The sequence below is a fragment of the Micromys minutus genome (genome assembly GCF_963924665.1).
Source record: "Micromys minutus genome assembly, chromosome: 5".
Lineage (NCBI taxonomy): Eukaryota > Metazoa > Chordata > Mammalia > Rodentia > Muridae > Micromys > Micromys minutus.
Genome location: NC_137974.1, coordinates 52,536,503 through 52,564,445, shown reverse-complemented (window position 1 = coordinate 52,564,445; position 27,943 = coordinate 52,536,503). Strand labels below are relative to the sequence as shown.

The 27,943-nt window shown below is 37.8% G+C and overlaps 1 protein-coding gene across 1 annotated transcript in view; it reads left to right on the top strand.

The window, feature by feature from the left end:
• Nucleotides 1-27,943, top strand: part of KCNH8 (potassium voltage-gated channel subfamily H member 8) — a gene marked incomplete at both ends in the record, with an annotated part of 386,577 nt that overhangs the window by 153,543 nt on the left and 205,091 nt on the right. The window contains one exon of the mRNA XM_080917518.1: nucleotides 723-854. Within this exon, the coding sequence (XP_080773644.1) occupies nucleotides 723-854 (132 nt within the window). The remainder of the gene's footprint in view (nucleotides 1-722; nucleotides 855-27,943) is intronic.

Sequence of the window (27,943 nt, the reverse complement as noted above, 5' to 3'; positions counted from 1 at the left end):
ATTCAAGCCACGATGCCATCAGTTTGTTTTGTTATGTTGCTTTTTTACTTAATTATAAGAGAATATATTCACTCAACCCACATGGATCTGGCTGTTTTGATTTCACGTCATTTTAGGAAACTCCACGCACTGTAAATAACCCACTCACAATGGTATATAATGTTGTATTATGTATAAATGTTGGTAACACTGAAGAGTTGCTAATGTAGCTGTATTAGTGTTTCAAACTTAAGACCATCTGGTCATGGATGAGCGCGTAAGGGATGGCATCATCTCTCCAAGTTGGTGGTTTCTATATTTTTTATGGAAGCCTTCCTAGTGGGCAATGATTGGCTTTAAATAGACGAAGTAAGCCTGTAGTAAACTCACAGTAAGCAAAATTCTTCATGCAAGGGCCACCATGCTCTAAAGCACCACAGGGCGACCTGTCACCAAGAGGTATGCTTTGACAACAAGATCAAATGTTGGCCTGAATGACAAAAGCAGAAGGGCCTCAGCACAGGCAGCTTCATCTGCCCTAAATCCCACCTGTCTTCTGGAAGGCATCTAATCTGCACACCAAGAGCTTGGGGTGCAGGCGTGGTAGTCACTATCTGAAAGCCAGCATTCCAAAGATGGCAGGTTAGAAGATAAATGGAAATAGGAAGGACTATATTTTGGTTCCCAACTGGACTTGCAGAACTGGATCAAGAGTCTGGCTTGTGTTTTTATTTCCTCTGCAGGGGCTCCGTTTTGGTGCCTATTGGATATTGTTCCTATAAAGAATGAGAAAGGAGATGTGGTTCTTTTCCTCGCCTCATTCAAGGATATAACAGACACTAAAGTGAAGATTACTCCAGAAGATAAAAAGGAAGGTGCGTATGGTTTCTATAAAACAGAGCTGGCATCGCATACTCAAGTTAAAATTGGCCACCAAAAAAACTGCCCTTTGCATACCATCAACCCATAACTATTGATGGCTCATAGGCAATATTTGGAGTATATTTAAAAATTATGGAGTTGTGCATTTACAATCTCATCTCTGTAGTGACCACTCACTTGACAGGAAGAAAAAGTTCCAATACCACTGTGACTCACATGAGGACAAAAAATAACATCACAATATGTCTCTACCATCATCGCTTCATCAGGGAGTAGAGGCATTTACTGGACAAATGGCTTTAAAGTGATGTTGCTGAATACATAGAAGTGGATGTCATTTGGTGTGTATTAAGTACAGTGTGATGGTTGTTAGATGAAATGGTACTGACAGCCATGTACCCTGCACCAAATAGCATGTAGTACACCATATGGTAAGTCTATTTATAGTCACAAATGACCTTGGCACATACCTTTAAAAGCCTCTAAGAGCTTGTATTCTCAACTTTCTTTATTATTAAAGAAGCTTTAATAATAAAGCTGTATCTTTTTACTAAGAAAGTGCTTGCATTTCAAGTACTCTAACAAAAATCAACAGTGAGAAAATTCTAATAGTGTTATAAGCAGAAATGAAGTCTTGTAACTAGAGGAAAAGATGTATCTCTGTGTAAGTGACTGTATAGTAAGTCATTGTTTGTAATCTATATTTTTATTAATTATTATTTATTAGTCTATAGCTGAGTATCAGGAGAATTGAACAGGAACTTCTGTTTGTTCTCTCTCTTATCTGCACAATGTGTTTAGTATAAAATCTGCATCCATATATGCACGAACTTGACAACCTAGATTCTTGGTCGTCTCATATTTTTCCTTCCAGTCATATTACCCAAAAAGAAAAGAAAAGCATGATTCTGTCTCAATGTAATCATTTATTTGAATCATTTGCTTGATGTTTTAACTCTAACTTTTAGGAGTAGACTCCACTTTTTAAATGAGTGTATTAATGTTTCTTATATAGTGTCTCATGGAATAACAATCCAAGGGAAGGGATATTGAGTTTGGTTTTAGAAAGTGATAAAAGTATCTCTTAATGAGGTGTGGCCCACTCAGGCTTATTGGCAACATGGCAGTTCATCTGAGTGATAGAAATTAAGTATTGATTAGTTATTTCCTCACAGAAGTTTATTTGATGACTTCATTTAAAAACTGCAAAATGTGATTTTCTATTTGAACAAGTACTTGAATTGTTAATTGATATATTGCTGGGGTTTTATTTAGAATGTAGGAAATCATGCTTTATAGAAAGAGCCACTAGGTGTGAAATGCAGTGGAGACAAACCAACTCCAGCACTGTGAACTGTTTGTACCTGTAAGAATGAACCAGTACACACTTAGATCTAGTATGTGTATAATGATGAGAGGGTGCAGGGGAAGGCCTGAAAAGAGAGAAAGACATGATTCTGTCTTAATGTAACCAGCTTGTGTTGACAAAAGGTTTCTGGTCACAGGATCCTCAAAACAAGAGTGAGGTTAGCATCCTTTTGTTTTGTTTTTATTGAATATTTTTTTTACTTACATTTCACATGTTATCCCCTTTCCAGATTTCCCCTCTGGAGTCCACCTATCCCATCCTCCCTCCCCCCCGCCTCTATATGAGTGCTGCCCCACCTACCCACCCACTCCTTCCTGCCTCTCTGCCTTGGCAATCTCCTACACTAAGGCATCAAGCCTTCACAGAACCAAGGGCCTCTTCTCTCACTGATGCCCATCAATGCCATCCTCTGCTACATATGTAGGTGGAGCCATGGGTCCCTCCATGTGTATTCTTTGGCTGGTGGTTTAGCCTCTGGGAGTTCTGGGGGGTTTGGTTGGTTGATATTGTTGTTCTTCCAATGAGGTTGCAAAACTTTCAGCTTTTTATAACTCTTTCTTTGGCGACCGTGTTCTTATCCCAATGGTTGGTTGGGAGCATACACCTTAAGGTTGAAAAATAAGCACTTGTGAATTCTGCAAATGCTGAAACTTTATTTTTAAATGTATTTGAATATAATCAAATAAATATAATAAATAGTTTTAATTTTAAACATTATATTCAACATTTAAAATAACTAAGAAATTAATATTGGATTGACTAATTTCACACATGTACAGTAACTAGTGTTTGTCAGCAGCAAAGCATGCATTTGGGACGTTATCATTCACATCTCAGCTCAAATCCAGCAGCTTCCAGCCACTGACAGAAGGGGTAGAGACAAACAGGCATTGCTATTTGTGTGGACCCAGGAAAGGGGCCCGTGAAGGGGACCAAGATCATGGTGAAGCACTGAAGAGCCTTTGTAGGGCCATTAAGAAAGATGAAGACCAAGATGTGCTCATGGGAGTGTGTAAAGGAAAGGTTGCCTCTGTGACTCTAACAGAGCATGCAGAGAGTGGGGGAGATAAACACTAGGCATTTCTCACACTTGGTTTTACTAACTCCCTTTGTAACCAGCACATTAAAACCAAGGAGAGGCAACCGTAGTGCTTCCTCACATGATGCTGGCTCATGTGAAGCAGGTTTTAAGTTTAATGATTTAAGCATCAGCCAGTAAAGCACCCATCCTCAAAAGACAAAAACACAAAAACCAAACACTTACTTGGTACCATGTCACTGTACAACAGTCTTGAGGCTTCTGTGGGAGCCAAGATTGCCTGATCACTCTCAGGGAAACCTTACTCCTTTCTATTAGTTTACTTGAGTCTTTGATTTTTTTCCACTTGTGGTAGTTATCTCTATCATCATTATTTCCCACAGAAATTCTATGTCTCTATTTAATTTGGTTTCAACAAACAACCTTAGCTCATAGTGAGCAACTTGTTGTGGACCACCTTTACCCTGTTGCACTCTTCTCTCTATTTGTACTGATGTAAATAACCTGGTGATCTCTGCTTATCTGTCCAAGGGAGGGGAGACCTTGGACACTGGAGCTGGTAAATGAAGTGGGATAAAAAGTTATACAATAGCCAACATGTTTTAAAGCATCATTTGATTTCTATTCAGAGGGTTAAAAGAAGTCACTTGAGTAAATTGCAGAGTCACAAGAGGAAGCTGCACATGTTGCTCCTGCCACAGAGGCATATAAACATGACACAGCTGGCTGTAGTGGACAATCTGAAGTAAACTCACTCCCATCTGCCACACCTGGGAGGGGCTCAAAGCTTAGTCCAAGAACAATTTTGTGTTTTTGAAGAAAACGGTGCCACAAGTTTTCTCACAAGCACTCGGAAATCTCACACTGGACTTTGTTCCAACAATCTCATCTTCCCCACCGCAATGCAGGCTGACACTGCTTCAAGTCTCTGCACATCCCATGGTGTCTGACACAGTGGAGACACTGACTCAGTACTTGCTGAATGGCTGATTTTCCTATAGTGTTTTTCCTTATACACCAGTGTTTCCAAAGAGGTCTTTTCTCCCAGCTCATTTATACATGATTGAACTTTACAAATTTATATTCACAGCAGTTTATTCATAATCCTATTTTGGCTTTCTATTCATACCACTTAAGGTTAATAATATCTGCTTCATTTTTTCCAGGCACAAAGCCCACTGACATTATTTTCACTTATTTCTTATGAGGTGTCCCACATTTGCCATACTATGATATTAGCACCAAATCTGGCAATCCAAATTACAGTTCCTAAAATGGGGGTGTAGAGAGCTTCACATTTGTTTTTGGGAATCTCTGGGGAGATGAATGAGGCGTGTTGTGTCTGGTGATCCAAACTGTGATTGACATGCACTGCCATTCATAGTTTAACCTGAAGAATAAGTTGAAGAACTTGAAATAAACTGCCCTGGTCAAGTACAGTGGCTAAAGTCTGACAGTCCACCTGTGTCTGCGCCTGTGACTCAGTGGGTGTGGAAGGGATGATGATGACCTTGTTGCTGCACGCTAGCTGTGCATTGCATTCAGGTAGGAAGTCCTGAAAGCCCATCACCACACGCTTAGGCAGTAAAGGCTTCCTCTTCTCATGTGTTAGAATGTTGGAGCTGAGTAAGCCTCAGCTGGAACAGTGGCTCTGAGCAACTGGTGGGCTTCCTCTTCTGCTGTGCTCTACTTCCTGGTTTAGTTCTTCTACTTATGAACTCATTCATTTACTACGCCTGTTACGCCTGTGGGAAGTCTCTATGTGGTAGAGGGTGTGAAAGGAGTGGAAGACAGGGACTGGGCATTTCTCCCCTGGGGTTTTGTCTTTTTATTAATTTCTTATTAATCATTCCATTTGTTTACATTGCAAATGTTATCCCCCTTTTCAGTTACCCCTTCAAAACTCCCTAGCCTACCTGCCCTCTTCACCTAACCCTTTGCCTCATTGAGAGTGCTGTCCCACCCCTCCGGCATCCCCCTACACTGGGGCATAAAACTCCCACAAGACTGATATCAAACAAGGCCATCCTCTGCTACATATGTATCTGGAGTCATGGATCTCTACCTGTGCACGCCTTTGTCAGTGGTCCAGTCCCTGGAGCACTGGGTGGTCTGGACAACCAACATTGTTCTTTCTATGGGGTTGCAATACCTCTCTGCTCCTCTAGCTCTTCTGCCAGCTTCCTCATCAGGGTCCCCAAGCTCAGTCTGATGGTAGGCTGAAAGCATCCACATCTGCATTGGTCAGGGGCTGGCAGAACCTCCCAGGGAACAACTACATCTGGTTCCTGTCAGTAGGTGCCTCTTAGCAATGGAAATAGTGTACTGGACAGGATCAATCAGGTTGGGTGCTTCCTGGATGGCCCTTACTTTGGTCTCTGCTCCATTTTTTGTCCCTGTCTTTCATTTGGACAGGAACATTTCTGGGTTAAAAATTTTGAGATGGGTGGGTGGTCCCATCCCTTGACTAGGGGCCATGCCTATCTACTAGAGGTGGTCTCTAGAGGTTCTAGCTCCCCTTCAATGTGAATTTCAGCTAAAGTTATCCAAGTTTGTTCCTGGTAGCCTTTTTCTTTCCTGGCATATGAAACCCTCCAGTGACTCTCCCCAGTTCCTTTTTTTTTAACAACTTTATTTTACAAAACAAGGATAAATGTACAGATTTTAAGCATTTTTTACATAAAATTATACAATATATTTTTGTCAGTACATTTTTTCAGATTTTAAAATAATTTTTACATAAAACTGTATGAATATATTATTAGTCAGTACTTGATTTTTTTAAAGGTTTGATAGTATGCATTGAAAACTTAATAGTTACAATGAGCATAAAGTACATGTAAAACAAAATGTAACATGGAAATAGTCAAAGTTTTTTTGTTGGATAAAATTTTTTTGTTTTGTTTTGTTTTGTTTTGTTTATTTCTTGGACTTCTTACAGTCTGTGAGTTGTTTCTGGGGCAGTGCGAGCCTCTGGGGTTAGCATCCCATTATCAGTGACTGCATATTATGTCTGTTCTTTTGTGACTGGGTTTTCTCACTCAGAATGATATTCTCTAGATGCAGCCATTTTTCTTAAGAATTTAGTCAAGTCATTGTTTCTGGTGGCTGAGTAGTATTCCATTGTGTAAATGTACCACAATTTTTGTATCCATTCATCTACTGAAGGACATCTGGGTTCTTTCCAGCTTCTGGATATTATAAATAGAGCTGCTATGAACATTGAGGTACATATATCTTTGTTGTGTACTAAGGTGTCTCTGGGGTATATGCCCAGAAGTGGAATAGCTGGGTCTTCAGGTAGTATTATGTCCAATTTTCTGAGGTATCACCAGGCTGATTTCCAGAGTGGTTGTATTAGTTTGCAACCCCACCAACAGTAGAGAAGGGTTCCTCTTTCTCTGCAACCTGGCCAGCATCTGCTGTCATAAACCCCTAGCCAGACTAACTAGAGGGCAAAGAGAGAGTATACAAATTAACAAAATCAGAAAGGAAAGTGGAGACATAACAACTGAAACTGAGGAAACTCAAGAAATCATCAGACCCTAATACAAAAACTTATACTCCACAAAATTGGAAAATCTGGAGGAAATGGACGAATTCCTAGACAGATACAAGATCCCAATGTTAAACCAGGACCAAGTAAACCATCTAAATAACCCTATAACATCTAAAGAAATAGAAGTCATCAAAACCTCCCAACCAAAAAAAGCCCAGGTCCAGACGGGTTCAGTGCAGAATTTTATCAGACATTTATTGCAGATATAACACCAATACTCTCCAAACAATTCCAAAAGATAAAATCAGATGGAATACTACCCAACTCATTTTTTGAGGTTACAATAACCCTCGTACCTAAACTACACAAAGACACTACAAGGAAAGAGAACTTTAGACCAATCTCACTTATGAACATTGACGCAAAAAATACTCAACAAAAATCCTTGCAAACCGAATCCAAGAACACATCAAAACGATCATTCATCATGACCAAGTAAGCTTCATCCCTGGAATGCAGGGATGGTTTAATATAAGGAAATCCATCAACGTAATCCACCATATAAACAAACTCAGAGAACAAAATCACATGGTCATCTCACTAGATGCTGAGAAAGCATTTGACAAAATTCAACACCCCTTCATCTTAAAAGTCCTGGAAAGAACAGGAATGCAAGGTCTATACTTAAACATAATGAAAGCAATATACAGCAAACCAAAAATCAACATCAAACTTAACGGTGGGAAACTTGAAGCAATCCCAGTAAAATCAGGGACTCGACAAGGCTGCCCACTCTCCCCCTACCTATTCTACATAGTACTAGAAGTCCTGGCTTGAGCAATTAGACAGCAAAAGGAGATCAAGGGGATACAAATCGGAAAGGAAGAGGTAAAAACATCACTCTTAGCTGATGACATGATAGTGTACTTAAGCAACCCCAAAAACTCCACCAGAGAACTCCTACAGCTGATAAACAAGTTCAGCAAAGTGGCTGGATACAAAATCAACTCAAACAAATCAGTAGCCTTTCTCTACTCAAAGGAGAAACATGCTGAGAAAGAAATTAGGCAAAAGGTACCCTTCACAATTGTCACAAAACTATGAAATACCTTGGTGTGACTCTAAGCAAGTGAAGGACCTGTACGACAAGAACCTCAAACCTCTAAAGAAAGAAATTGAGGAGGATCTCAAAAAATGGAAAGATCTCCCATGCTCATGGATTGGAAAGATCAACATTTTAAAAATGGCCATCCTGCCAAAAGCAATCTACAGATTCAATGCAATCCCCATCAAAATTTCAACACAGTTCTTCATGGAACTGGAAAGATCAATGTGCAATTTCATATGGAACAACAAAAGACCTAGAATAGTGAAATCCATCCTCAACAACAAGAAAACATCTGCGGGAATCACTATCCCTGACCTCAAACTATATTACAAGGCAATTGTGCTGAAAACTGCATGGTACTGGTACAGAAATAGGCATGTGGATCAATGGAATAGAATAGAAGATCCAGAAATGAGCCCTCACATATACGGTTACCTGATTTTTGACAAAGAAGCCATAAACATTCAATGGAAAAAGGACAGCCTATTCAACAAATGGTGCTGGTCCAACTGGCACTCAACATGCAAAAGAATTAAAATAAACTTTTTCTTATCTCCTTGTACAAAGCTCAAGTGTAAGTGGATCAAAGATCTCCACATTAAACCAGATACACTGAAACTAGTAGATGAGAAAGTAGGGAAAACTTTAGAACATATAGGCACAGGAGAAAATTTTCTGAACAAAACACCAATGGCTCAAGCTCTAAGGTCAAAGATTAACAAATGGGACTTAATGAGATTGCAAAGTTTCTGTAAGGCTAAGGACATTGTCAAGAAAACAAAACGGCAGACAACAGAATGGGAAAAGATTTTTACCAACTATACATCAGATAGAGGACTAATATCTAAGGTATACAAAGAACTCAAAAAGCTAGACACCAGAGAATCAAATAACCCTATTAAAAATGGGGTACAGAGCTAAACAAAACGTTCTCAGTTGAGGAATATGGAATGGCTGAGAAATATCTGAGGAAGTGCTTGACATCCTTAGCCATCAGGGAAATGCAAATCAAAACAACCCTGAGATTCCATCTCACACCAGTCAGATTGTCCCCAGTTCCTTATCTCCCACTGCTACATATTTTTATTTGATTTCCTGACCCTCTGTACCTCCCTCCTGTCCCCACCAGTACCTGATCCTGTGCCCCTTTTCCTTTTCTCCTCCTCTCTTCCTCCCAGGTCCTCCTTTCTCCCTCCTCCTTCGATCATAAAGCATCCATACCCTGGTCTTTCTTTCTCCTAAGCTCCATATGGTCCGTGGGTTGTATCGTGGCCATTGTGAGCTTTTGACTTAATATCCACTTGTCAGTGAGTACATACCATGTGTGTTTCTTTGTGTTTAGATTAGCTTGTCTTTTTTGATGGGAAAGAATAATTTGGACGAGAGAAAACAAGAAAAGTGGGGTGGGCAAGAAGCCCCTTTTATACCGTCAGCCATACCTGGCTGTTGCTAGGTAACTGTGGGGCAGAGCTTAGACTGAATGCTAACCGTGGTCACTTAGGCTTTCTTTCCACCCCATAATTTAGGTGCAGGCTTGGTGTATTTAAGAGTTTACTGTGATGAAAAGTACTAAATATTTTGAACGTATATAGATTTTTTAAATTAGAATAAAAGAACCTTGAAATAGGAATTACCCAAGTATGGTAAGATTTGAAGGCTATCTGAAATATTTTTATATTATTTAAGAAATGTAAGAGTAAGCTGGATGATGATGGCACATGCCTTTAATGTATGCACTCAGGAGCTGAGGCAGGTGGATTTCTGTAAATCCTGAGGCAGGTAGCCTGGTCACCATGAGTGCTAGGACATCCAGGGCTACACAGGGAACTCTGTTTATAAAACCAGTAATGAAGGAGGAGGAGAAGAAGGAGGGGGAAGAGAGGGGGGACAAAGGAAGAAAGGAAGAAAGAAAGAAAGAAAGAAAGAAAAAAGAAAGAAGGAAAGAAAGAAAAAAGGAAGGAAGGAAGAAAGAAAAAAGAAATAAAAAAGGAAGGAAGGAAGGAAGAAAGAAAGAAGGAAAGAAAGAAAGAAAGAAAGAAGGAAAGAAAGAAAGAAAGGAAAGAGTATCATAAGTAATAAAATAAGAAAGAGAGAATGGACCAAGAGCAAGCTAATAAAGCCAAGTTTACAAATGAATAAGCAGTTTGGTTTTGTTGTGTTTATTTGAGAATTTGGTTTATTACTTTGAGGCAGGGTCATGCCACTTAGCTCAAACTAGTTGTAAATTCATAATCATCATTTCCCAAAAGCCTCCATCAAGTGCCCATATGTAAATGATTATGTCTAATAATATACCAAACTGGAAATTCTTTAATTAGTATTATATTTTTTCAGGTTTTTCATATACATAACAATCATTTATTAGTAAAACTCTTAATTGAAATTGGCAAAACCTACCCATTCCAATCAAGAACAAAGGCAAACATTATATATTTACATATATATGTACATATATGTATATGTATGTACATACATATACATACATACATGCATACACACACATGCATACATTTTTAGTGTGAGACTTATACTTAAGAATTTAAATTTCTGAGGAAAAAAGGCCTTTGGGATAATGTCACTACTAGAAACTGTACTCTCAAGGCATGTAGAAGAAGTCAAGAAGCATGGTACAGAAAGGGCATAGTCTTCATCACATCAGAGCATGCCTGTACAAATTCCCATGGAGAGTGCCTGCACATTTTGATTTGATGATTCAACTATATAGACTCATATTCTTGGGTGCCATAAAAGTTTAAAGGACTCAATTAAATTATACTCCAACTGTATTTCATCTTATAATAGGTGTTCCAGAGAATATCAATATATTGATCATGAAACTAAGCAAACTTTTTGACAACTCATTTATAAATATTACAGTGTATTTTAGAAAGTGGAAGGAAGCACTGGAGAATGAGTTTCTGACTGCAGGTTGTAGCTTTGTGTTGAAAGAATGGCAGACTCAATTAAGGTTTAGCAAACTGTTTCTGTTGATATTTCATCATTTTATCTGAAGGTATATTATACCCAAGTGTCATGGTTCGAATAAAAATGGACCCGACAAGCTTTTAGGGAATGGCATTATTAGGAGATATGGTCTTGTTAGAGTAGGTGTAGCCTGGCTGGAGTGTGTAGGCCACTGAGGGTGGGCTTTGAGATGCTCAAGACAGGCCAAGTGTGCTTGCCCTTCATCTTGCTACCTGCAGATCCTGATATAGAACTCTCAGCTACCTCTCCAGCTCGTGTCTCCCTGCATTCCATCATGCCTCTGAACCTGTAAGCCAGTCCCAATTTAATGTTTTTGTTTATAAGACTTGTCATGATTGTAAAGTCTCTTCACATCATTGGGACACTTATTAATACATTCAGTTAAATTCCAAGTCCCTGTTTGCTGAGTGTCATGTACCTTACAGCAACTTCCAATTCCCCAGTCTACCTGCAAAATTTTTACTCAGACATGAACTTCTGCTGAAATTGATAAAATAGATATTGTCTAAAATGTCACACATAATCGATTCATGGAACATGCTGAAGGCATGTGGAAACCTGACAGTGAGCTAGCTCTCTTCAGTTACCAGTGTCCTGCTCAACAAGAGGCCAGCATGACACAGTGGAAGCCACAAGTGCCTATCAGACTCTGGTGGGACTGCTAACTGGCTGTGTGGCTGGCCTCTCAGGCAATGCAGGAATTTTATCCGTCATCTCTTTGAGACATGTCCATTGCTGCTATATGCTGGTGTCTTTCTAGCGTAACTGTCGTTCTCACATAATCCCTTGCCACTGGAAGGAAAATATTTTTATTTGAGTTTAATGTGCAAAAAATAAGTGACAATAGAAAACAAATCCGGTGATGCTGGTGATCTAGATGAAGCTAGCAAGTAGAAGTTTTTATGTGACTTAACTCCACTCCTGTGGTGACCTTTACCTAAAACTCTGTTTGCAAATGACTTTTGAAGTAATGTAGTTAGGAGTCAAATCCTGTACAAGGTATGAGAAAGACAGCGCTTGCCAGCAGCACCGGAGGCATTTCTACTCCTGACACCAAGGTGGAAACCTTTCTTTTAGCATTGGACAACTGTAAACCCAACTTACCCTTCTGGGATGAGAACGTTGGCAAAAACCACCGTGATTCTCGTGTGTGTGAAAAAAGAAAATTCTATTCATTGGGGTCTTGAGTTTATTAATGAATGATCTTTCATTCTGAAGATACCAGTTTCAGTGTTGTTTTAATGTAATTGAAAATCCAAAGGCACACAAAAGGCATTCCGATAAAGAATTCGGGAGGGTTTTGTAACAATTAATCATATCCCTGAGTCATTTAAGGGTCCCAAATTACAGTACATACTGATTATGCTGATATTAGATTACTCATGTTAATTATATTTAATGTCATTTTAAAATTTTATCTGTCTTCATTTATATCAGTCTTCTTTGACTCTTTGCAAATCAATTCCACTAGTTTGGATAGAGTCATTGATCACATTTTCCCACTACATGATTTTAAATACCTTAAACCTAGAGACATTCTTAACTGAAAATTCCATTGTTTGCTAGGTCTGAAGACTCCTTGTATAATTTTTTCTTGGTGATTCTGGTCAGTACTCAGTTGAGTAATTCAAACTGGGATTTTAATTTTCGGAATTCTATTCAGGGATGTCTCTGTGTTAAAAAAAAGTTCAAATATTTGTAAATACAGTTCTATGGTAGTCGTCAAAATTATCAAGTAATATCAGTTTATAATAAATAGCCATAGAACCATCACCAGTAAAGAAAAGAAAAAACAAATTACAACTGAAGTCTTCAGACCTAGCATAAAGTGTAATTTTTTATGTACATGTCTATCCTTAAGATATTTAAAGCAAATCAGTAGTAGTAAAGATGTGATCAACTAATGAAATTAATTTACAAAAAGAGTCAAACAAGCATATATGAATGAGAACAGATGAAATTCTGAAAAAAATGACTTAATAAATAGAACAATCCTTGGTCATAACATAAAGAAGAATCAATTACAAGTAAGAAAATGTGTTACTATCCTGTATCTCTCTCTCTCTCTCTCTCTCTCTCTCTCTCTCTCTCTCTCTCTCTCTATATATATATATATATATATATATATATATATATATCTCAAATATTAGTAAAATACAGGTCATTAAATATTAGTCAAATACAGGTCAGAGGAAAAAGACCCGAGGTAGGTTTAGAATTTCAGAAAAAAACATATTATAATATAAGGTATTAAGTTTTTTTTACAATGGGTAGTAACTAATATTCACATTTTATGAGCCAGAAAAATCTTAAAAGAATATATACACACTCACACACAATATATACATACATATATATTAGAGTTTATATACAAATATATAAATATAGGATATATATATATATGAGAGGATGGCATATAATGTATAGAGATAATTTATATACAATATAGCATATATTATTTAAACATATATCCTGTTATATATGTAATTTTGATATAATATAGACTATATAAATAAATGATTTTAAATGTTGACAAGAATCTAAAGACCATTAAATCACTATGCATACACCATGAAATAAGATCTTAGAACCAACTTTAGAGAAGTGACTTTATATCAATATGAAACCCAAGTTTATATACATTTGTATTGTTAGCAGAAACCAGACAAACACTTAAAATATTTGACCTTGTCAAGCTCTTAGGCCAAGACTGTGGCAAGAGTGAGAGAAGTTCAGAAGATCCAAGAGTCCAAGTTTTATGTCAAGAATTATTAAAAATTAAATAAAGTGGAATGTTTCTGGAAAACCATCTAATGAATGACTTAGATAGAAAATTAATATATCTTAGAATTATTGACTATACTGAATTAGTTTAAAAAATAATAACAATACAAGGGTGCTGGAGCAATGGCTCAGTGGATAAGTACATTTCTTGCAGAGGACCTGGGTTAGGTTCCCAGTACCATATGATTTTTTACAACCATCTGTAACTCCATTGCAAGTGGATTTGATACCCTCTTCTGACCTCTGCTGACACCAAGTACACACATGATGTTTATATGTACTAAAAACCACTTACACATAAAATAAAGCTAGAAAATAATTTTAGTCATTCAAATATTAATGTCAAACCATGTTTTATAGAATTATTCCTAAACAGAAATTTTAAACAGAAAATAAGCAAACTCCAATGAATTTTTACTATATAATTTTAACTAGAATCAGTTTCTGCAGATGTGCTAAGCCCACCCTTTTAAGTTCAACAAATGTCACAGCTGACAAGGAGTCGAACCACTTCTCGATGTACTCAGGGCAAGTTAACTAAGGGCCACTTCAGCAGGGCTAGCTCCATGGTGCTGCAGGCAAGGTACAGGGCCCACTTGCTCTCTTAAGTTACAGCCATTGCGGGAAAAGACCACCTCTTCTGCTCTCCCAACTGCCAATGTGGTGAGGGGTGAGTGGATGTATATTTTCTTCTCTCACATCGCTGCATATGAGGCAAGGTCAGGACAAGCTCGCCCACACTCGGGGATTATCCATTTTTAATCTCTACTTAGTTTTTCATGTTTCAATACTTACAAATCTTTTTTTAACTCCACCCACAATGAGCCTCATTCTGATAATTTCTGACCACATATTTTGTCAAGAATATATAGTTCAAAATACATTTCTTATTCATTCCCTTTTTGTATTACAGTAATACAAACATTTTCTTGATGAATATTCCCATTTACTGTATAACATGACCTGAAAATAAAAATTGTAAAGTTTCAAATGTAAAGTATATAACAGGAAACGTGAAACTTAATTCTTAAGTATTTTATTATTTAAAGCAACTTTTAAATGTAAATACATTTTCATTATATTCTTACCCTCACCCAAGTCCTTCCAGATCCTCTTTCCCTCCATACTCACACCCAATAAACACCCAATACAATGGCAACACCTCCAAACCCAGATAACAAAATAAAGCATGCCTCTCAAAAGCACAGCCCAAAATGTAATGAATAAATGCAGAAGAAGAACTGTAACTGGTTAAAGACTCCTGACCATAAGGCCCAGCCTAGAGTGGTTGATACACCCAATATCAGTCCACTGGAGAAAAAGGACTTTCCCTTTCCCTGAAGGTATGAATGACAGACAGTTTAGTTGTCAATGTTTTCCCTCATGGTTAGGATTTCATTTAGGGATTCATTCATTCATAATTTTTGAAAATTCTAACAAAATAAAATATAATATAATCAAAACTGTCACCTCAAGGTTGAAAAATACAAAACAACAGAAGGAAAAGAGCTCTAAAGAAGGCACAAGAATTTGCACACCTAGGAATTTCTGAAACACACTAAACTGAAAGATAGAAGCACACAGGACCTATGGAGACCCATGCATATCCCATACATACCACTTCAGTCTCTGACTGAGCCTCGCTCATGTCGGTTTAGAGAATGTTGGATTTGTGTGTGTGTGTGTGTGTGTGTGTGTGTGTGTCTGTCTGTCTGTCTGTCTGTCTGTGTCTGTGATCTATTCCCTTTGGCTCTTTCTGCTTTCTTTTCTGTGTGTTTTCCTGATCTCTGAAACGAGGAGTTTTATGGAGACATCCTATTGAGAGCCAAATATTCATTCCAAGGTCTCACTCTACATAACATCTGGCTCTGAGTCTCTATATTTGTTCTCATCTGCTGCAGGAGGAAGCTTCTATGGTGATGAGTGAGCAAATCACTGACTTATGAGCACATGAGCATTGCAGAATGTGGTTAGGACTCATTTTTTTTTACTAATGGTTTTTGTTTGCTTGCTTGTTGGAGGGTTTTGTTTGTTTTTTATACCAGTAGCACTTGATTTTACCCTAGCTCTCTGGGCTATCTAGTCTCTGTTTTTTCCCACCCATTGTTGGGTATGTGTCTCACCTCATGAAGTGAGCCTTCAGCCATGAGCTTTGTGCCACCATTTTCCCAGCATATTTTGAAGTAGATAAAAGGTTTGTGGTGTTTCTCTTTCTGTTTCGATAGTGTACAGGGTACCTTCCTTACTGAAGGCACTAGAATACAGGGGTGAAGGTGTTGTTTAGGCAGCAATTCTTCATCTCCATCTTCAATGAGTTGTGTAGGTGTTGTTATCATTGATGGCACCTTGATCTCTGTGTAGAACAAGTTATAGTCTTGACAACAGCCTGGATTGTTTGGAGCTTCCAAGGGGCCTCTTAACCAACAACTAAATTAAACACCCCTCAAATAGTTTTACAAGCTTCATTTGGTGACAAGAGATGGACAGTATTCTCCATTATTAGACTATTGCATTTAGATAGCTTTCATATATTTACATATTTTAGGAAATTTCCACTATATTATGTTTACATAATACCCCCTAAGTGTCTCTTGGTTTTATCTGTTTTAACTGAGACTCCCTTCTCAGTTGACTCTAGCCTAGTTAAAGCTGGCGATTAAATTTAACTGGTACATGCCACTTCTTTTCAAACTGACACATATATCACTTTAAACTACCACCTTTTATTCCTCATAATGTAAAACATGACTCAACTTTTAAAAGTCCTGCAGTCTTTACAATTTTCTACGCTTTAGGTTTCCAAAGCCTTTAAAAAAAACTCCAAAGTCTCTTCATTGTGGGCATCTGTAAAGTAAAACTATTGATTTAAATACTTCCTATTTCAAAGGGGAAGCATTTTAATAAGTATTACAAAGCAAAATCAAATTCTAACAATGTAAATCAAGAACATATAGCTGAATGTCTGGCATCTAGAACTCCTTGTATGTACTCTTCCAACAAAGGGCTTGGGCAGTTCCAGTTCTGTATCTCTGCCAACTATAGCATGTGCCCTACAGCTTTAGGGTAGCTCTACTCCACCCCACTGTTGTTGGCAGACAGCCAATGGCCTCATCTCCAGTATCCTGGGGTCTTCACAGTAACTAAGCTGAACCTTCACCAATTAAGTCTTCTGGCCTCTTGCAAACCCTTTCATGTAGTGCCAGGCCTTTGCCTCTCTCTGACCCCTCAATCCTACAGCTTTCATACCTTCAAAACCAGAACCAAAGGGTGCTCTCTTATAAATTGTCAAGTTCAGCTTCCTGCTTGAGATGTAGCTTTGGCCCCACTGAAGCACAGCTTCTGATGTACTGACTCTGAGGACACACTCTCTCATTGTCACTTGTTAATCATAGCTGTTCCTTTCGTCCCAGATGATCATACTTCAAACTATCACTCTGATGATCTTTGTCAAAAACCTTGAAAGACTCTTTGTCTCCCTCAGGCTCTGTTGCCTGAATGTCTCTCAGCATACCTTGCTCCTATGCTTGCATCAGGCTCTGAGCACTCGGTGTCTTCTCTGGCACAAAGTTCTAATATCCTCCACAAGCCTTCAACAGAACAGTCTAAATGCAAAGCACACACACACATGTATGTACATACACACACACACACACACACACACACACACACACACACACACAAACACAGGTTTATCACAGCAGCACCCCACTTCTTGGTTCTAATTTCTGACTTTCATTCTGATTCTGCCATAAAATATTTTTATTAAAAGGAATGTAAAGGAGAAGGATATATTTGTTTTAAACCCCAGATCACAGTTTATCACTGATGAAAGTCAGAATAAGAACTCAAGCAGGGACATGAAACAAAAACCATAGAAAAATATTGTTGCATGGAGTGCTTGGAATTTGGTCACAGGCTTATGCTTAGCAGGCTTTACATCCCAGACTCCAGAGCATATGATTGATGCTGTCCACAATGGGGTGAGCTATTCAAAATTAACAAGACAATTCCCAGATATGCTCACAGTACAATGGGATCTGGTCAGTTTGCAATGTGACTTCCTGTGCAGGTGACTATAAGAGAGGCAGAGTGAGGGGAAGAGGATGCCATTGGTTGTAGGATGGAAGATAAAGCATTCTATCTCATCTGTTACATTGGCAAACAAATTAGCCTTGTTTTCAACTGGACAATCAAGAAATTGGCAGTTAGCATGGGCACTTGTAAAGCAATATTTAGACATGGAATAAGAGGACCTAGAATCTGATTTCCAAGGACCATTGAACTATTTATACAGCATGAATCATACCTTTTATTGTTTAAAATAATATCTACGACAAATTAGCAGCACCAAATACATTTGTAAATTAATGCTTAGATTAATTGGCACTCATCCAAGCCAGTACTAACTGATCAATGATAATAAATGTGTAAAATATTATTTTAAACAGCACTAAGCTGAACCAAATGAAATGAATTTGCTATGCTAAATGTCATCATCCAGCATAGGAAAATGAGAGGTTTCTTCCTGGGCTGGACTGTCATCCTAGGCTTTTAAGCCTATACTGTTAGAGAGTATTCCAGAATAGTCTGACTATGAAGATAGATAGAAATACTTTGATCTAAAGTATAAAGCTGAGTAGGGGTTGAGAGGCAATTTCTACAGGGAACATTGGCCACTGAGATAAAGCAAGAGGCAGGATGTGAAAACATGAATCAATGAGTCTTTTTCTCTATAAGAGATGAACATGGGTGTTGTGTGTGTGTGTGTGTGTGTGTGTGTGTGTGTGTGTGTGTGTGTGTGTGTGCGTGTTTGCTCAAGCATTAGCTAGTATCATTTCTGTAGCCTCCTGTATCCACATAATTTTTGTATCAATACATTCTAGAAATACCAAAACAACAAATAAATACTTTAAAGCTTACAAATTCCCTGAACTAGAAAAATGAAAAATTTTCCTACAATTTTTGATGTTGTTGAATGATAATTAGAATTGATATGGCCTCAAAACCATTGTTCCTTAACTTACTTGTGCATTCAATCCTTGGAAGGACAGCTTTCTCCTCCTAACCTAAACTTTGACTCATCCTGGGTCCTAACAGAAACTCAGCCAGTAAGCTTGGCAAGAAAGGTATATCAAGTTTTGCTGCTCCACAACTTATACCTTTTGCTGACTTCACCATAATCTTTCTAGGTTGTATCAAAGGCCACATTCCATTCCATTTGTACCACAGCAGAAATATCCAAAAAAGTGAAAGAAATTGAAACCTTACTAAAATCCCAAGAGGATATTGTGTGAGTTTCATTAATTTCTGAAGAAGACCTATAATCCTACTGAGCTGCTATTTCCCTGACTGAGAGAATTACACTGAGCTCAAAAGCTTTTGCATGTATTTATTCAGAATGTGGACCTGCAGTGGCCTTTCAGAAGCTGCATCTCAATGCACAAAGTATGTTCAAGTCATTGGTTACATCAAAGCACTTCTCCATTCTCCAACCACATGTTCTCGTTTTCCAAACCCATTTTAGCATTTATCAGAAAACAATCTCTCTGTTTACTGAGGGAGAGATTTTACTACAGTTTCTTGTGGAGAAGAACCTGAGTGACCACTTTTGACCTTAATCTCATAAAACACAAAAGAGTAATTTAAAAACAAATGACAGTTGACAGTTGACTCATTACCTGAAAAATTACTGACTTTAATTACTGGGAATTGACTATCCCACCCTGCTCAGGGCTGGTTTTACCTCATGTAAGACAAAACTAGCTCAAATCATAAAAATAAAAGAATAATTTAAATATCCCTATGTAATGACCTGTGTAGAGTGAAGCAGAAGGATGTAGACATGAACAGGGTAAGCATGAGTACAGACCAGCTTGACCTAACAGTCTAAACAAGAATGAGTTCTAGCCAGCCCACCTTTACAGGCTCTATAAAAGGAAAGTTCAAGTAATTTATTTGTTGATTCTGAATAATCTTTCTTTTCAAACATAAGTCTTAATTGAGAGAAAACTCTTAGTTGGTATAGAGGATCAGCAAAGTGTGGTGAAATATTATCATTGCTTTACAGGTGTGTTTTATTTTTAAATGATGTAAATATATGTGGGCATGAGTGCATCTGTAAGTTTGGATACGTGTACAGGCCAGATAGCACTGTCAGATTCCGTGGAATTACAGTTATATTTGATAGCTAACTTCCTGTCATGAATGCTGAAATCCAAACTTAAGTTCTCTGCAAGAGCAGTACATGCCTTTAACCACTGAGCTACCTCTCCAGCACCTATGATAAATGCTATCGTCTCAGAATTCAGGAGGCTGAGGGCGAAAACTGCTATGAATTAGAGAACACACTGAGCTCTAGGTATCTGATTGCATGTCCATATGCCTTAGCTGGCTTCTTAGGATACTTGGGAGTGTGTGTTTGTGTGTGTGTGTGTTTCTGCCCTTGTATCTCTCTGTCTTTATCACACTCACACCCACCTACACCTATTAAACCCATTAACACACAGGTACACACACACACACACACACACACAATGAAAACCAATCACTACATTAAGTGATGTTTTCAAGGGATCAAGTGAGACATTTTGCTACTGTTAATTCCAGTGATGCTATAAAAGGCTAATTAATACTGTGAGCCTCAACATCAAACTGTGGATAACACCAAATTATAGTAGCTCTCTAACATTCCAGAAGTGCTAGAATATGACAATAAAATTAAAACTTGACATAAGCCAGATTTGTGTTTTCTTAAATCTCTTTTGGATTGGCCAAGCTTGGTGTCTGTTTTTATGTAACTGGCCAGTGGTTCTCTTTCCAGTTGGCTGCTGTGTAGTGTTTTCCCTCAGGTGACTCAGATGCTGTTGCCTAAGATACTCTGGGGTTTCCCTGCAACCAAGAAGAGATGAATATTTATTCAGCATGCTAGCCAACTTTTATGTCAGCTCGAAAAGGAGAAAAAATTGCCTGACATAAGAAAATGATTTGGGGTAAAATGTAATGACTTTATGGTAATTTTATAAATCATATGGAACAGCTCATAGGTTTTAATGAAATGCTTGAGATGAGCTGAAGTCGTAAGTCCACACATTCTTGAATACACTAATCAACCAGTGGTGATTCATCAGACATCCAGACAACAGAAAATGAAAAGATTATTTACCTTTGAATTACTAATGTTTGTTCTGGAGGGGCAAGGTCTGCCCACTGGCATACAGTGTCCTGTGCAGTACAGAGTTTTAGAGATAATGATGGTTAGTGGTGAGAAGTGAGGAAAATCATTGATGAAAGATTTTTTAATAGCTCTTAATATCTATAAAAGAAAAATGTTTGTGAGTAATGATACTCAGAGGATAAAATTCTTGAATAAAATCTCCTGTTAACATTCATAAAACATTAAACAAAATACTATGTGAAACTATATCACATGCTACAGAGAGATGTTGGGGTTCAGACTCCAGACAAGCAGCTGAGGTGCATGTTTAATATAACAAGGAGGACCTCCCAGTATCTTTCAGTCTCTACCTGTTACAGGACATGCCTGACAGGCTAAACTTTCTAACACAGGATCTTAGATTTCTTTCACCCAGAGGGTCTTCCATAAATAATCCAGGTATTTTGGTTATTTATCTACCTATCTACCTGTCTGTCCGTATCTATCTATGTATCTATCTATGTATCTACATATGTATGTATGTATGTAAGCATGCATGCATGCATGCATCTATCTATCTATCTATCTATCTATCTATCTATCTATCTATCTATCTATCTATCTACCTCCCTATTTATCCATCTACCCATCTCTATCTCTGCATCTCTCTTCTCTCTTTGCATGGGTGCTTTCTCTCCTTCTCTTCCCTTTCTGCTCTGTCTTTCTCTGAATGATGACTTTGCTTTACCTCCTCCTGTGTGGTCACTGATCTTGACCAAGAGCTGCCCGTTATAAACATTATACTTTAATTTGGCTTGAATTCTCATGTCATTGGTGGAGATGACATATCAAAGGCAAGATTACTTTCCTAAAGTGACATGAGGCTGAGTTCACTTGGTCAAGTTGAGTTAACACCTCCACCCCAAGACACATACACACAGGCCTCTCTGTTAGGACTTTCTTTCTGCTAGGTTCAGTTTAGTTTTTGTTTGTTTGTTTGTTTGTTTGTTTGTTTTTTACTTTCTATATGCAGGAAACTCTAGTGAAGAACAATAGAGTTCCCTTGCACAGATGTATTTAAATATATTTGGCTTATACTTCCAGGTCATAGGTCATCACTGAGGAAGTCAGTCAAGACAAAAACCTAAAATAGAAACCATAGAGAAATCCTGCTTGCCAGCTTGCCTACAAACTCATGCTCAGACAAATCTCTTATACAACTCAGGGCTACCTACTTATGAACTGAAACTGGGTAGGATAGATTAGGTCCTGTTATATGAATTAACAAACAAGGTAGCCCCTACAGGTATTCCCACATATCAATATGATCTAAACAATTCCTCAATCAGGATTTCTTCTCAGGTGACACTACTTGGTATCAAGCTGATAAGTAAAGCCACAACATGTATGGCAACTTTGCATATAGAAGCCACCTATATTGGAGAGAGGAATAAACCAGCAAAACAAAATGTGCTTTTGAATACCTAGATGTGTAAGCAGTATATATAGGGATTGCTAAAGAGTTTAAGACGGAAGAGATGTTTATATTCCCACATGGGTAAATTTCAGTGTTCCGAAGAGGTTAATGAAAAGCCTTTCTTTGTACCTCTTCATTCTATTTGAGAAAAATGTCTCACTGCTTGTTATAGAATGATGCTTCCTTACTCATGAAACAACTTAAAAAAAATAATGAACTAATCTGCTGTGGAATTTTTCCCTTCTAGAAAATTTTACTGGGTCCTATTTAGGGAAAGAGGTAAATTTTCATGAAATGTAAATAGATGGACTATGGCTTTCTTTGATTATATTTCTAGATCTTTATTCCTTGAAAATGGTACAGTATTGTTTCTATAATACTGTGATCAGAGACTGTGAGAAAAAAATGCTTATCAAGTCTGGAAGTGATAAGAAGCAATAGGTGGGGCTTTCTGAATGAGAGGGATTACCTCTATATTAACTTTCTATTTCTATTGACAAGATCAATTGATGTGTCTGAGTTCAGAAAGGTTGATTTCCACAACTGATTTCTTAATAGGGTAATTACATGAATTTATATTAAAAATCATACAATCACCTCTGCTTTTGAAATTAGTTTTAGTTGATGGATTAAATCAAACAGGAGTTTTAAGGTCATTTTGCAATAATTGATAGGCACTTTTATACTGGAATGTGTTTTCAAGAATATTTTACCACCATAGCCTGATAGAATTGCCAATGGGAAGCTTTTTGTGGGAAAACCCCTGACACATAAGACCCTGTCATGAGTTTTCTGTTCACTCTAGTCAAAGTGTCCTGGGACTTAGGTATGTCACAATGTCATATTTTGTCATAGACTATTCTTATCCCTATGAAAAATTCTCTCTTCTCCTTCTCCTTAGTTTTCACAGCCACCACTCTTACAGATTTAGTGCACCGCCACAATTCATCCTGCACCCATTTTATTTTAAGAGGCTGCCCTTTAATATTTTATATTTATTGTTGCTTCTCACACCTGCTTTCAGTAATAACATCAATAATCTAGTGCTGACTGAGGGAGCACTGTGTATGACCACAGCTCTATGGCTTTTAACTATCTAATTTAATTATCACAAAGATATCACTGTATATCCATATGATGACCACCTTTTGTTCCTTTTCCTTTGTCATGCATGGTTTTATTTGCTTTTGTATGGATGTATCTATGTGTCCATATGTGCATACAGATGCCCGAGGTGGATATTGGAAATCATCCTCAATCATTACCTTATTCACTCTGGCAAGATATCATTCAAACTCACATCTCATCTATATGGATGCCATTAGTTTGTTCTGGGAATCCCTGATGCCTGTCCCCACTGGGCCAACACACCCGTTTGCTATTTTAATATCTGTCTGAATATCCAACTTTCTGTTCTAACACTTTTATGGCAAGTGCTTTAATCACTGTGTCATCTTTCTATCTTTCTTATCAGTATTTTTATTGATGAATGGATTGTCACCTATACATGGTAACTTGCCTAAGGTCATATAGGTATCAAGTAGTGGTGTGATGACTTAAACCTATGCTCACTCGTTTGAAAGCCCAACTCTTCAGCTTTGCCTTTCACTACTTTTTTGCATGTGAGATATATGTTAAATAATTTCTTGCTCTATATATAGCCTGAGCACCCTATTGTTATTATCTTTCCTATTTTCTGTAATATATTTGAAAAAAGAAGGGGGAACAGTTTTCCGTGTTTACATCATAGTTCTAGCCAGAAAATCCTTCAGTCCATCATAGACCAAATAGGAGTATCTGCTCACAGAAAAGGATGCCAGCAATGCTACATTGATGGGAGATGGGAAACTGAGACTCAGAATCTGTGGCTTTCTGAGGACCAGTTAGAACACAACCCCAGGCAAAAAGCCCTGTCTCCTCATTTTCCAAAATTGAGCAACATTTTCTGCAAATGGTTAGTTACATCCTACATAATTTGTAGACAGATTTCCTGGGATGAAATTATACATAAGGTCTGCCTTTGTAAGATTCTCAAGAGTAGCTGTACTTCAAATTGGCACCAATTTAAACTTATCTCTGTATTAAGTTCAATGGAAATTTCCTTGAGAGCCTCAATCCTAATACAATAAATGTCTATGGATACAATCTTTTCTTTCTCTCTTTTTACATCACTTCACACATACTGAACGATGAGTTTTATGACATTCTGAAGGAGATTTTATGCAATAGAAGGGCATACACTAGTAGAACTTACACTGACATACAGGTGGAAAATGTATGCTTGGGTAGGACTTGATTATGCTCTAGACTTGGCCTTAGGTCATCTCCTCCCTGCTTAGATAATAGGACTAAACTATGTGTCATTTCTGACTAATTCTGAGGTCATCAATATCTAATGAGCTTTTCTAGTCATGAGCTATTGAAAAGTATTATTGTAGATCTAGTCTAGACTAGAGCACAAGATATATTTATGATATATATGTATAGTGTGTATTATGAGTATTAAAATGTTTTTTAGTAAGTGCGTAAAAGTGAAGACAGTTCTTTTTTTACTGTTTAGATGGGCACTTAGCTCACTGCTACAATTCCTTTTTAGTTTTAGTTATGTCTTCAGTTACAGCATTGACGGAGTAAGCAGGAGATGCCTGGTGGACTCATACCGAAGCTTTCTCAGATAATGACCTTCCCTTTGTTCTTTCTTTGGGACTGCATGAGTTCCTGTGTCCTATGTCCTTAAAGCTGCTGTACATCAGATCTTCCCCTGGCTGCTGGAGATTTACCCTGAACCATGAACCACTTGGCAGTTCCAGCAATACTAGTAGTTGCACCAGGGAGCACGTGCAGCTTAGGCTCCTACTGGAGGTAGGAGGGTCTGCTTTATTCATCATTCGAACAGATAATCCAAAGGGGGTGATTTCATTTAGATTTATTGAAGGATGACATTGCTATTTTCTAACCAACTCTAGAGCCAGTGTAAAAGAAAAAAAGAATTAAGAAGTTAACAGTGCAATTCTTACCTCTGTCACCACTGTACAATGTGACCTCACGCCAAATATTTATCGTAAAAGTGTGTGTTAGGGGATATATAAGTATGTATGGGGTGTATGCATATGTATGCACCTATGCACACATACATAGAACCCAGAAGATGTTGGGGTCTTCCTTCATCACTATCTCTAAACACTTTGATTTAGGTTTTCTACTGGCCTGCAATTTTCCATCAACTCATATTTTCCTCGAATTCTGAGATTAAAGGCACAGCAGATGATGTGCTTTGTGCCTTTTTCTTTCACAGCAAGTGCTCTGAGAAGTCGTTGTAAAGAGGCTTTTGGAATTTTGGTTTCTATAACATATACAGAAGTATTATATGCTTTTGTTTTAATCTCACATGTGGGTTTTGGGGCTGTTATGATAGTACATAGCAGCTGACTATAATTTGCCTTGTCCTCTAGCAGGGACATGATTTTGCCAGCTGCAGATAGATTTTTGCAATTGTGTGATGTTTGAAATTCTGGGAACTTTTTAGAGTGTATATAATGCTAGAACCTAGGGCCCCGAGGGCATGATGGTTTGCTGGCTACTTGGTTGTTGGTTGTTGGTTGCTGTGGGTCACAGGTTTTTAAGTAGTTGTTTTCAAAGAAGAAACAACCAGAAGAAATTACATGTTATGAATGTGAAGATCAACCTTGGTCCACCAAACTTGATACCCCTTATCAGCAGGAAGTAGTCTAAAGACACTGACCCCTTTCTGACCCCTGACTTAATTCAGGGATATTTTTCTTTACCTATCTAGTAGTAGGGGGTTAAAAGAGTAGAATAGAGGACACAGAGGGTAGAAGAAAGAACCAACAAAGTAGCAAAGACAAGTTATAAATGGAAATGGGTGGTTTTTCTGGGTCTTGTACCCTTATGTAGTATGAACAAGATGTCATCTCATCTACCTGAGCTCACCAAAGCTGAAGAACACTCACCCTATTTGCTATACATAATATTCCCTGCCAGATAAGCTTTTACTCTGTACTGCATTCTTGAAACAGAAGTGTGCTTGATTATTTCAGAAGCTCCCCAAGAAAAATGGGACAAACTCAGGCAATACAGTTGTGCAACTGGTAAACCAGCACTTTATTTTTCTCTGAATCTACTTTATTTAGAATTCTTACATTATTCAGCCTTCCTTCTAGCCTACCAACCAGAGGAAGGGGGGGTAAGAAGATTAATAGGATAAGGGATTTATTGACCTGTTTAGTTTTTAAGGGGAGATTCTACTCTTTTTGTTCAAATACCAGCAGTTCAGTCCAATATCAAACACCAGTCAGGAACCAGTAGTAGTGGCATGATCAAGTAGAAATTGCAAGGCTCTGTGGAATTGGCATAAGTCAGGAGAAGCAGCCAGAATATCACACAAAATTCTTTGTTTCAATTCTCTCTACAGAGTTCATATTGTTGGTGGGTGTGTTGTGTGTCTCTTATAATTTTTGTTCTCTGTGAACACAGAAATTTCTGCAGCCTGAAGAAGTATAGCTTGGTTTTAAAATTCAGACCAAGAGGATTGTGCTATGTATGGTGTGCAGTTTAGAGAATGAAGAGCCTATCTTCTCCAGTGTGAGTCTGGGTGTGCTCATATCCTATAAACACAGTGACTGGATTGTGCATGGTGAACACTAAGGAGTGAGGTCCAGTAGAACTGCAGTGCAGATTCCTATTCAAGAGGCATGGCCAGGCACCCAGGTCTGTCCAGGGAAAGATACCGTACAGCTCAAACTGGAATATTGGGAACCCACAAACGTGCTGCTCATAACAAAGATAATGGGAACTGGAAACTTTTCTGAGCTTTTTGCAATTGCTCTACAATGCAGACCAACTGAGCTCCTGGTTTCCTTTCTTCCAATGAACCAAAGATGTATGTAGGATCGTATTTCTGAGCTATGGAAAATGAAAGAAGAAACACACCAGGATAGTGTTTTTTGATATTGTCAACAAGTATTTGAAATTTTCAACAGAAAAGTCACTACTCAGAAATTGTGGCTTGATAACGTTGATTGAAAACTCACAGATCAGTACACTCCAATTAATCCAAAATGCTCCCATAGCTATATTTTCCAATTATTAATCCATGACTCAATCATTAAAAAAAATTGAGTCATGTCTGTTTCAATATATTTTCCTTCTGATTTTGGAAAATAAATACAAACAAGAAGATTTTTATAGTAGTTTATCTTTGCATATAATAAATGACATCATTCTGATTTTTGAATAAACTATATGAAAACATTTCTAAATTCAAGCAAACCTGACACCATGTGAATTTTTCAACCTTGTCACTGTTGATGTTTTGTGCCAGATAGTCCATTTTTGTGAGGAACCTGTCCAGTGCCTAGAATTTAATGAATATTCCTTGTTCAATGCTTTATACCAATTTTAATGATCCAGACTATCTTCAGACATTATCAGTATCCATTGATAAGCATGCCTAACCTCACCCCCAAATGAAAAACTCTGGTAAACAAAACAAGCCATCACAACAATCCTATAAAACTGAAGAGCTGAAGAGAGATCTTATTAAAAATAAGAATAGGTTAGTAGTTGGATACATCCTATATTATATGTGGGTAACCCTATCAATGATTGTATAGCATGGTGCAAGTTGAGATTGGTACTGAAATAAATT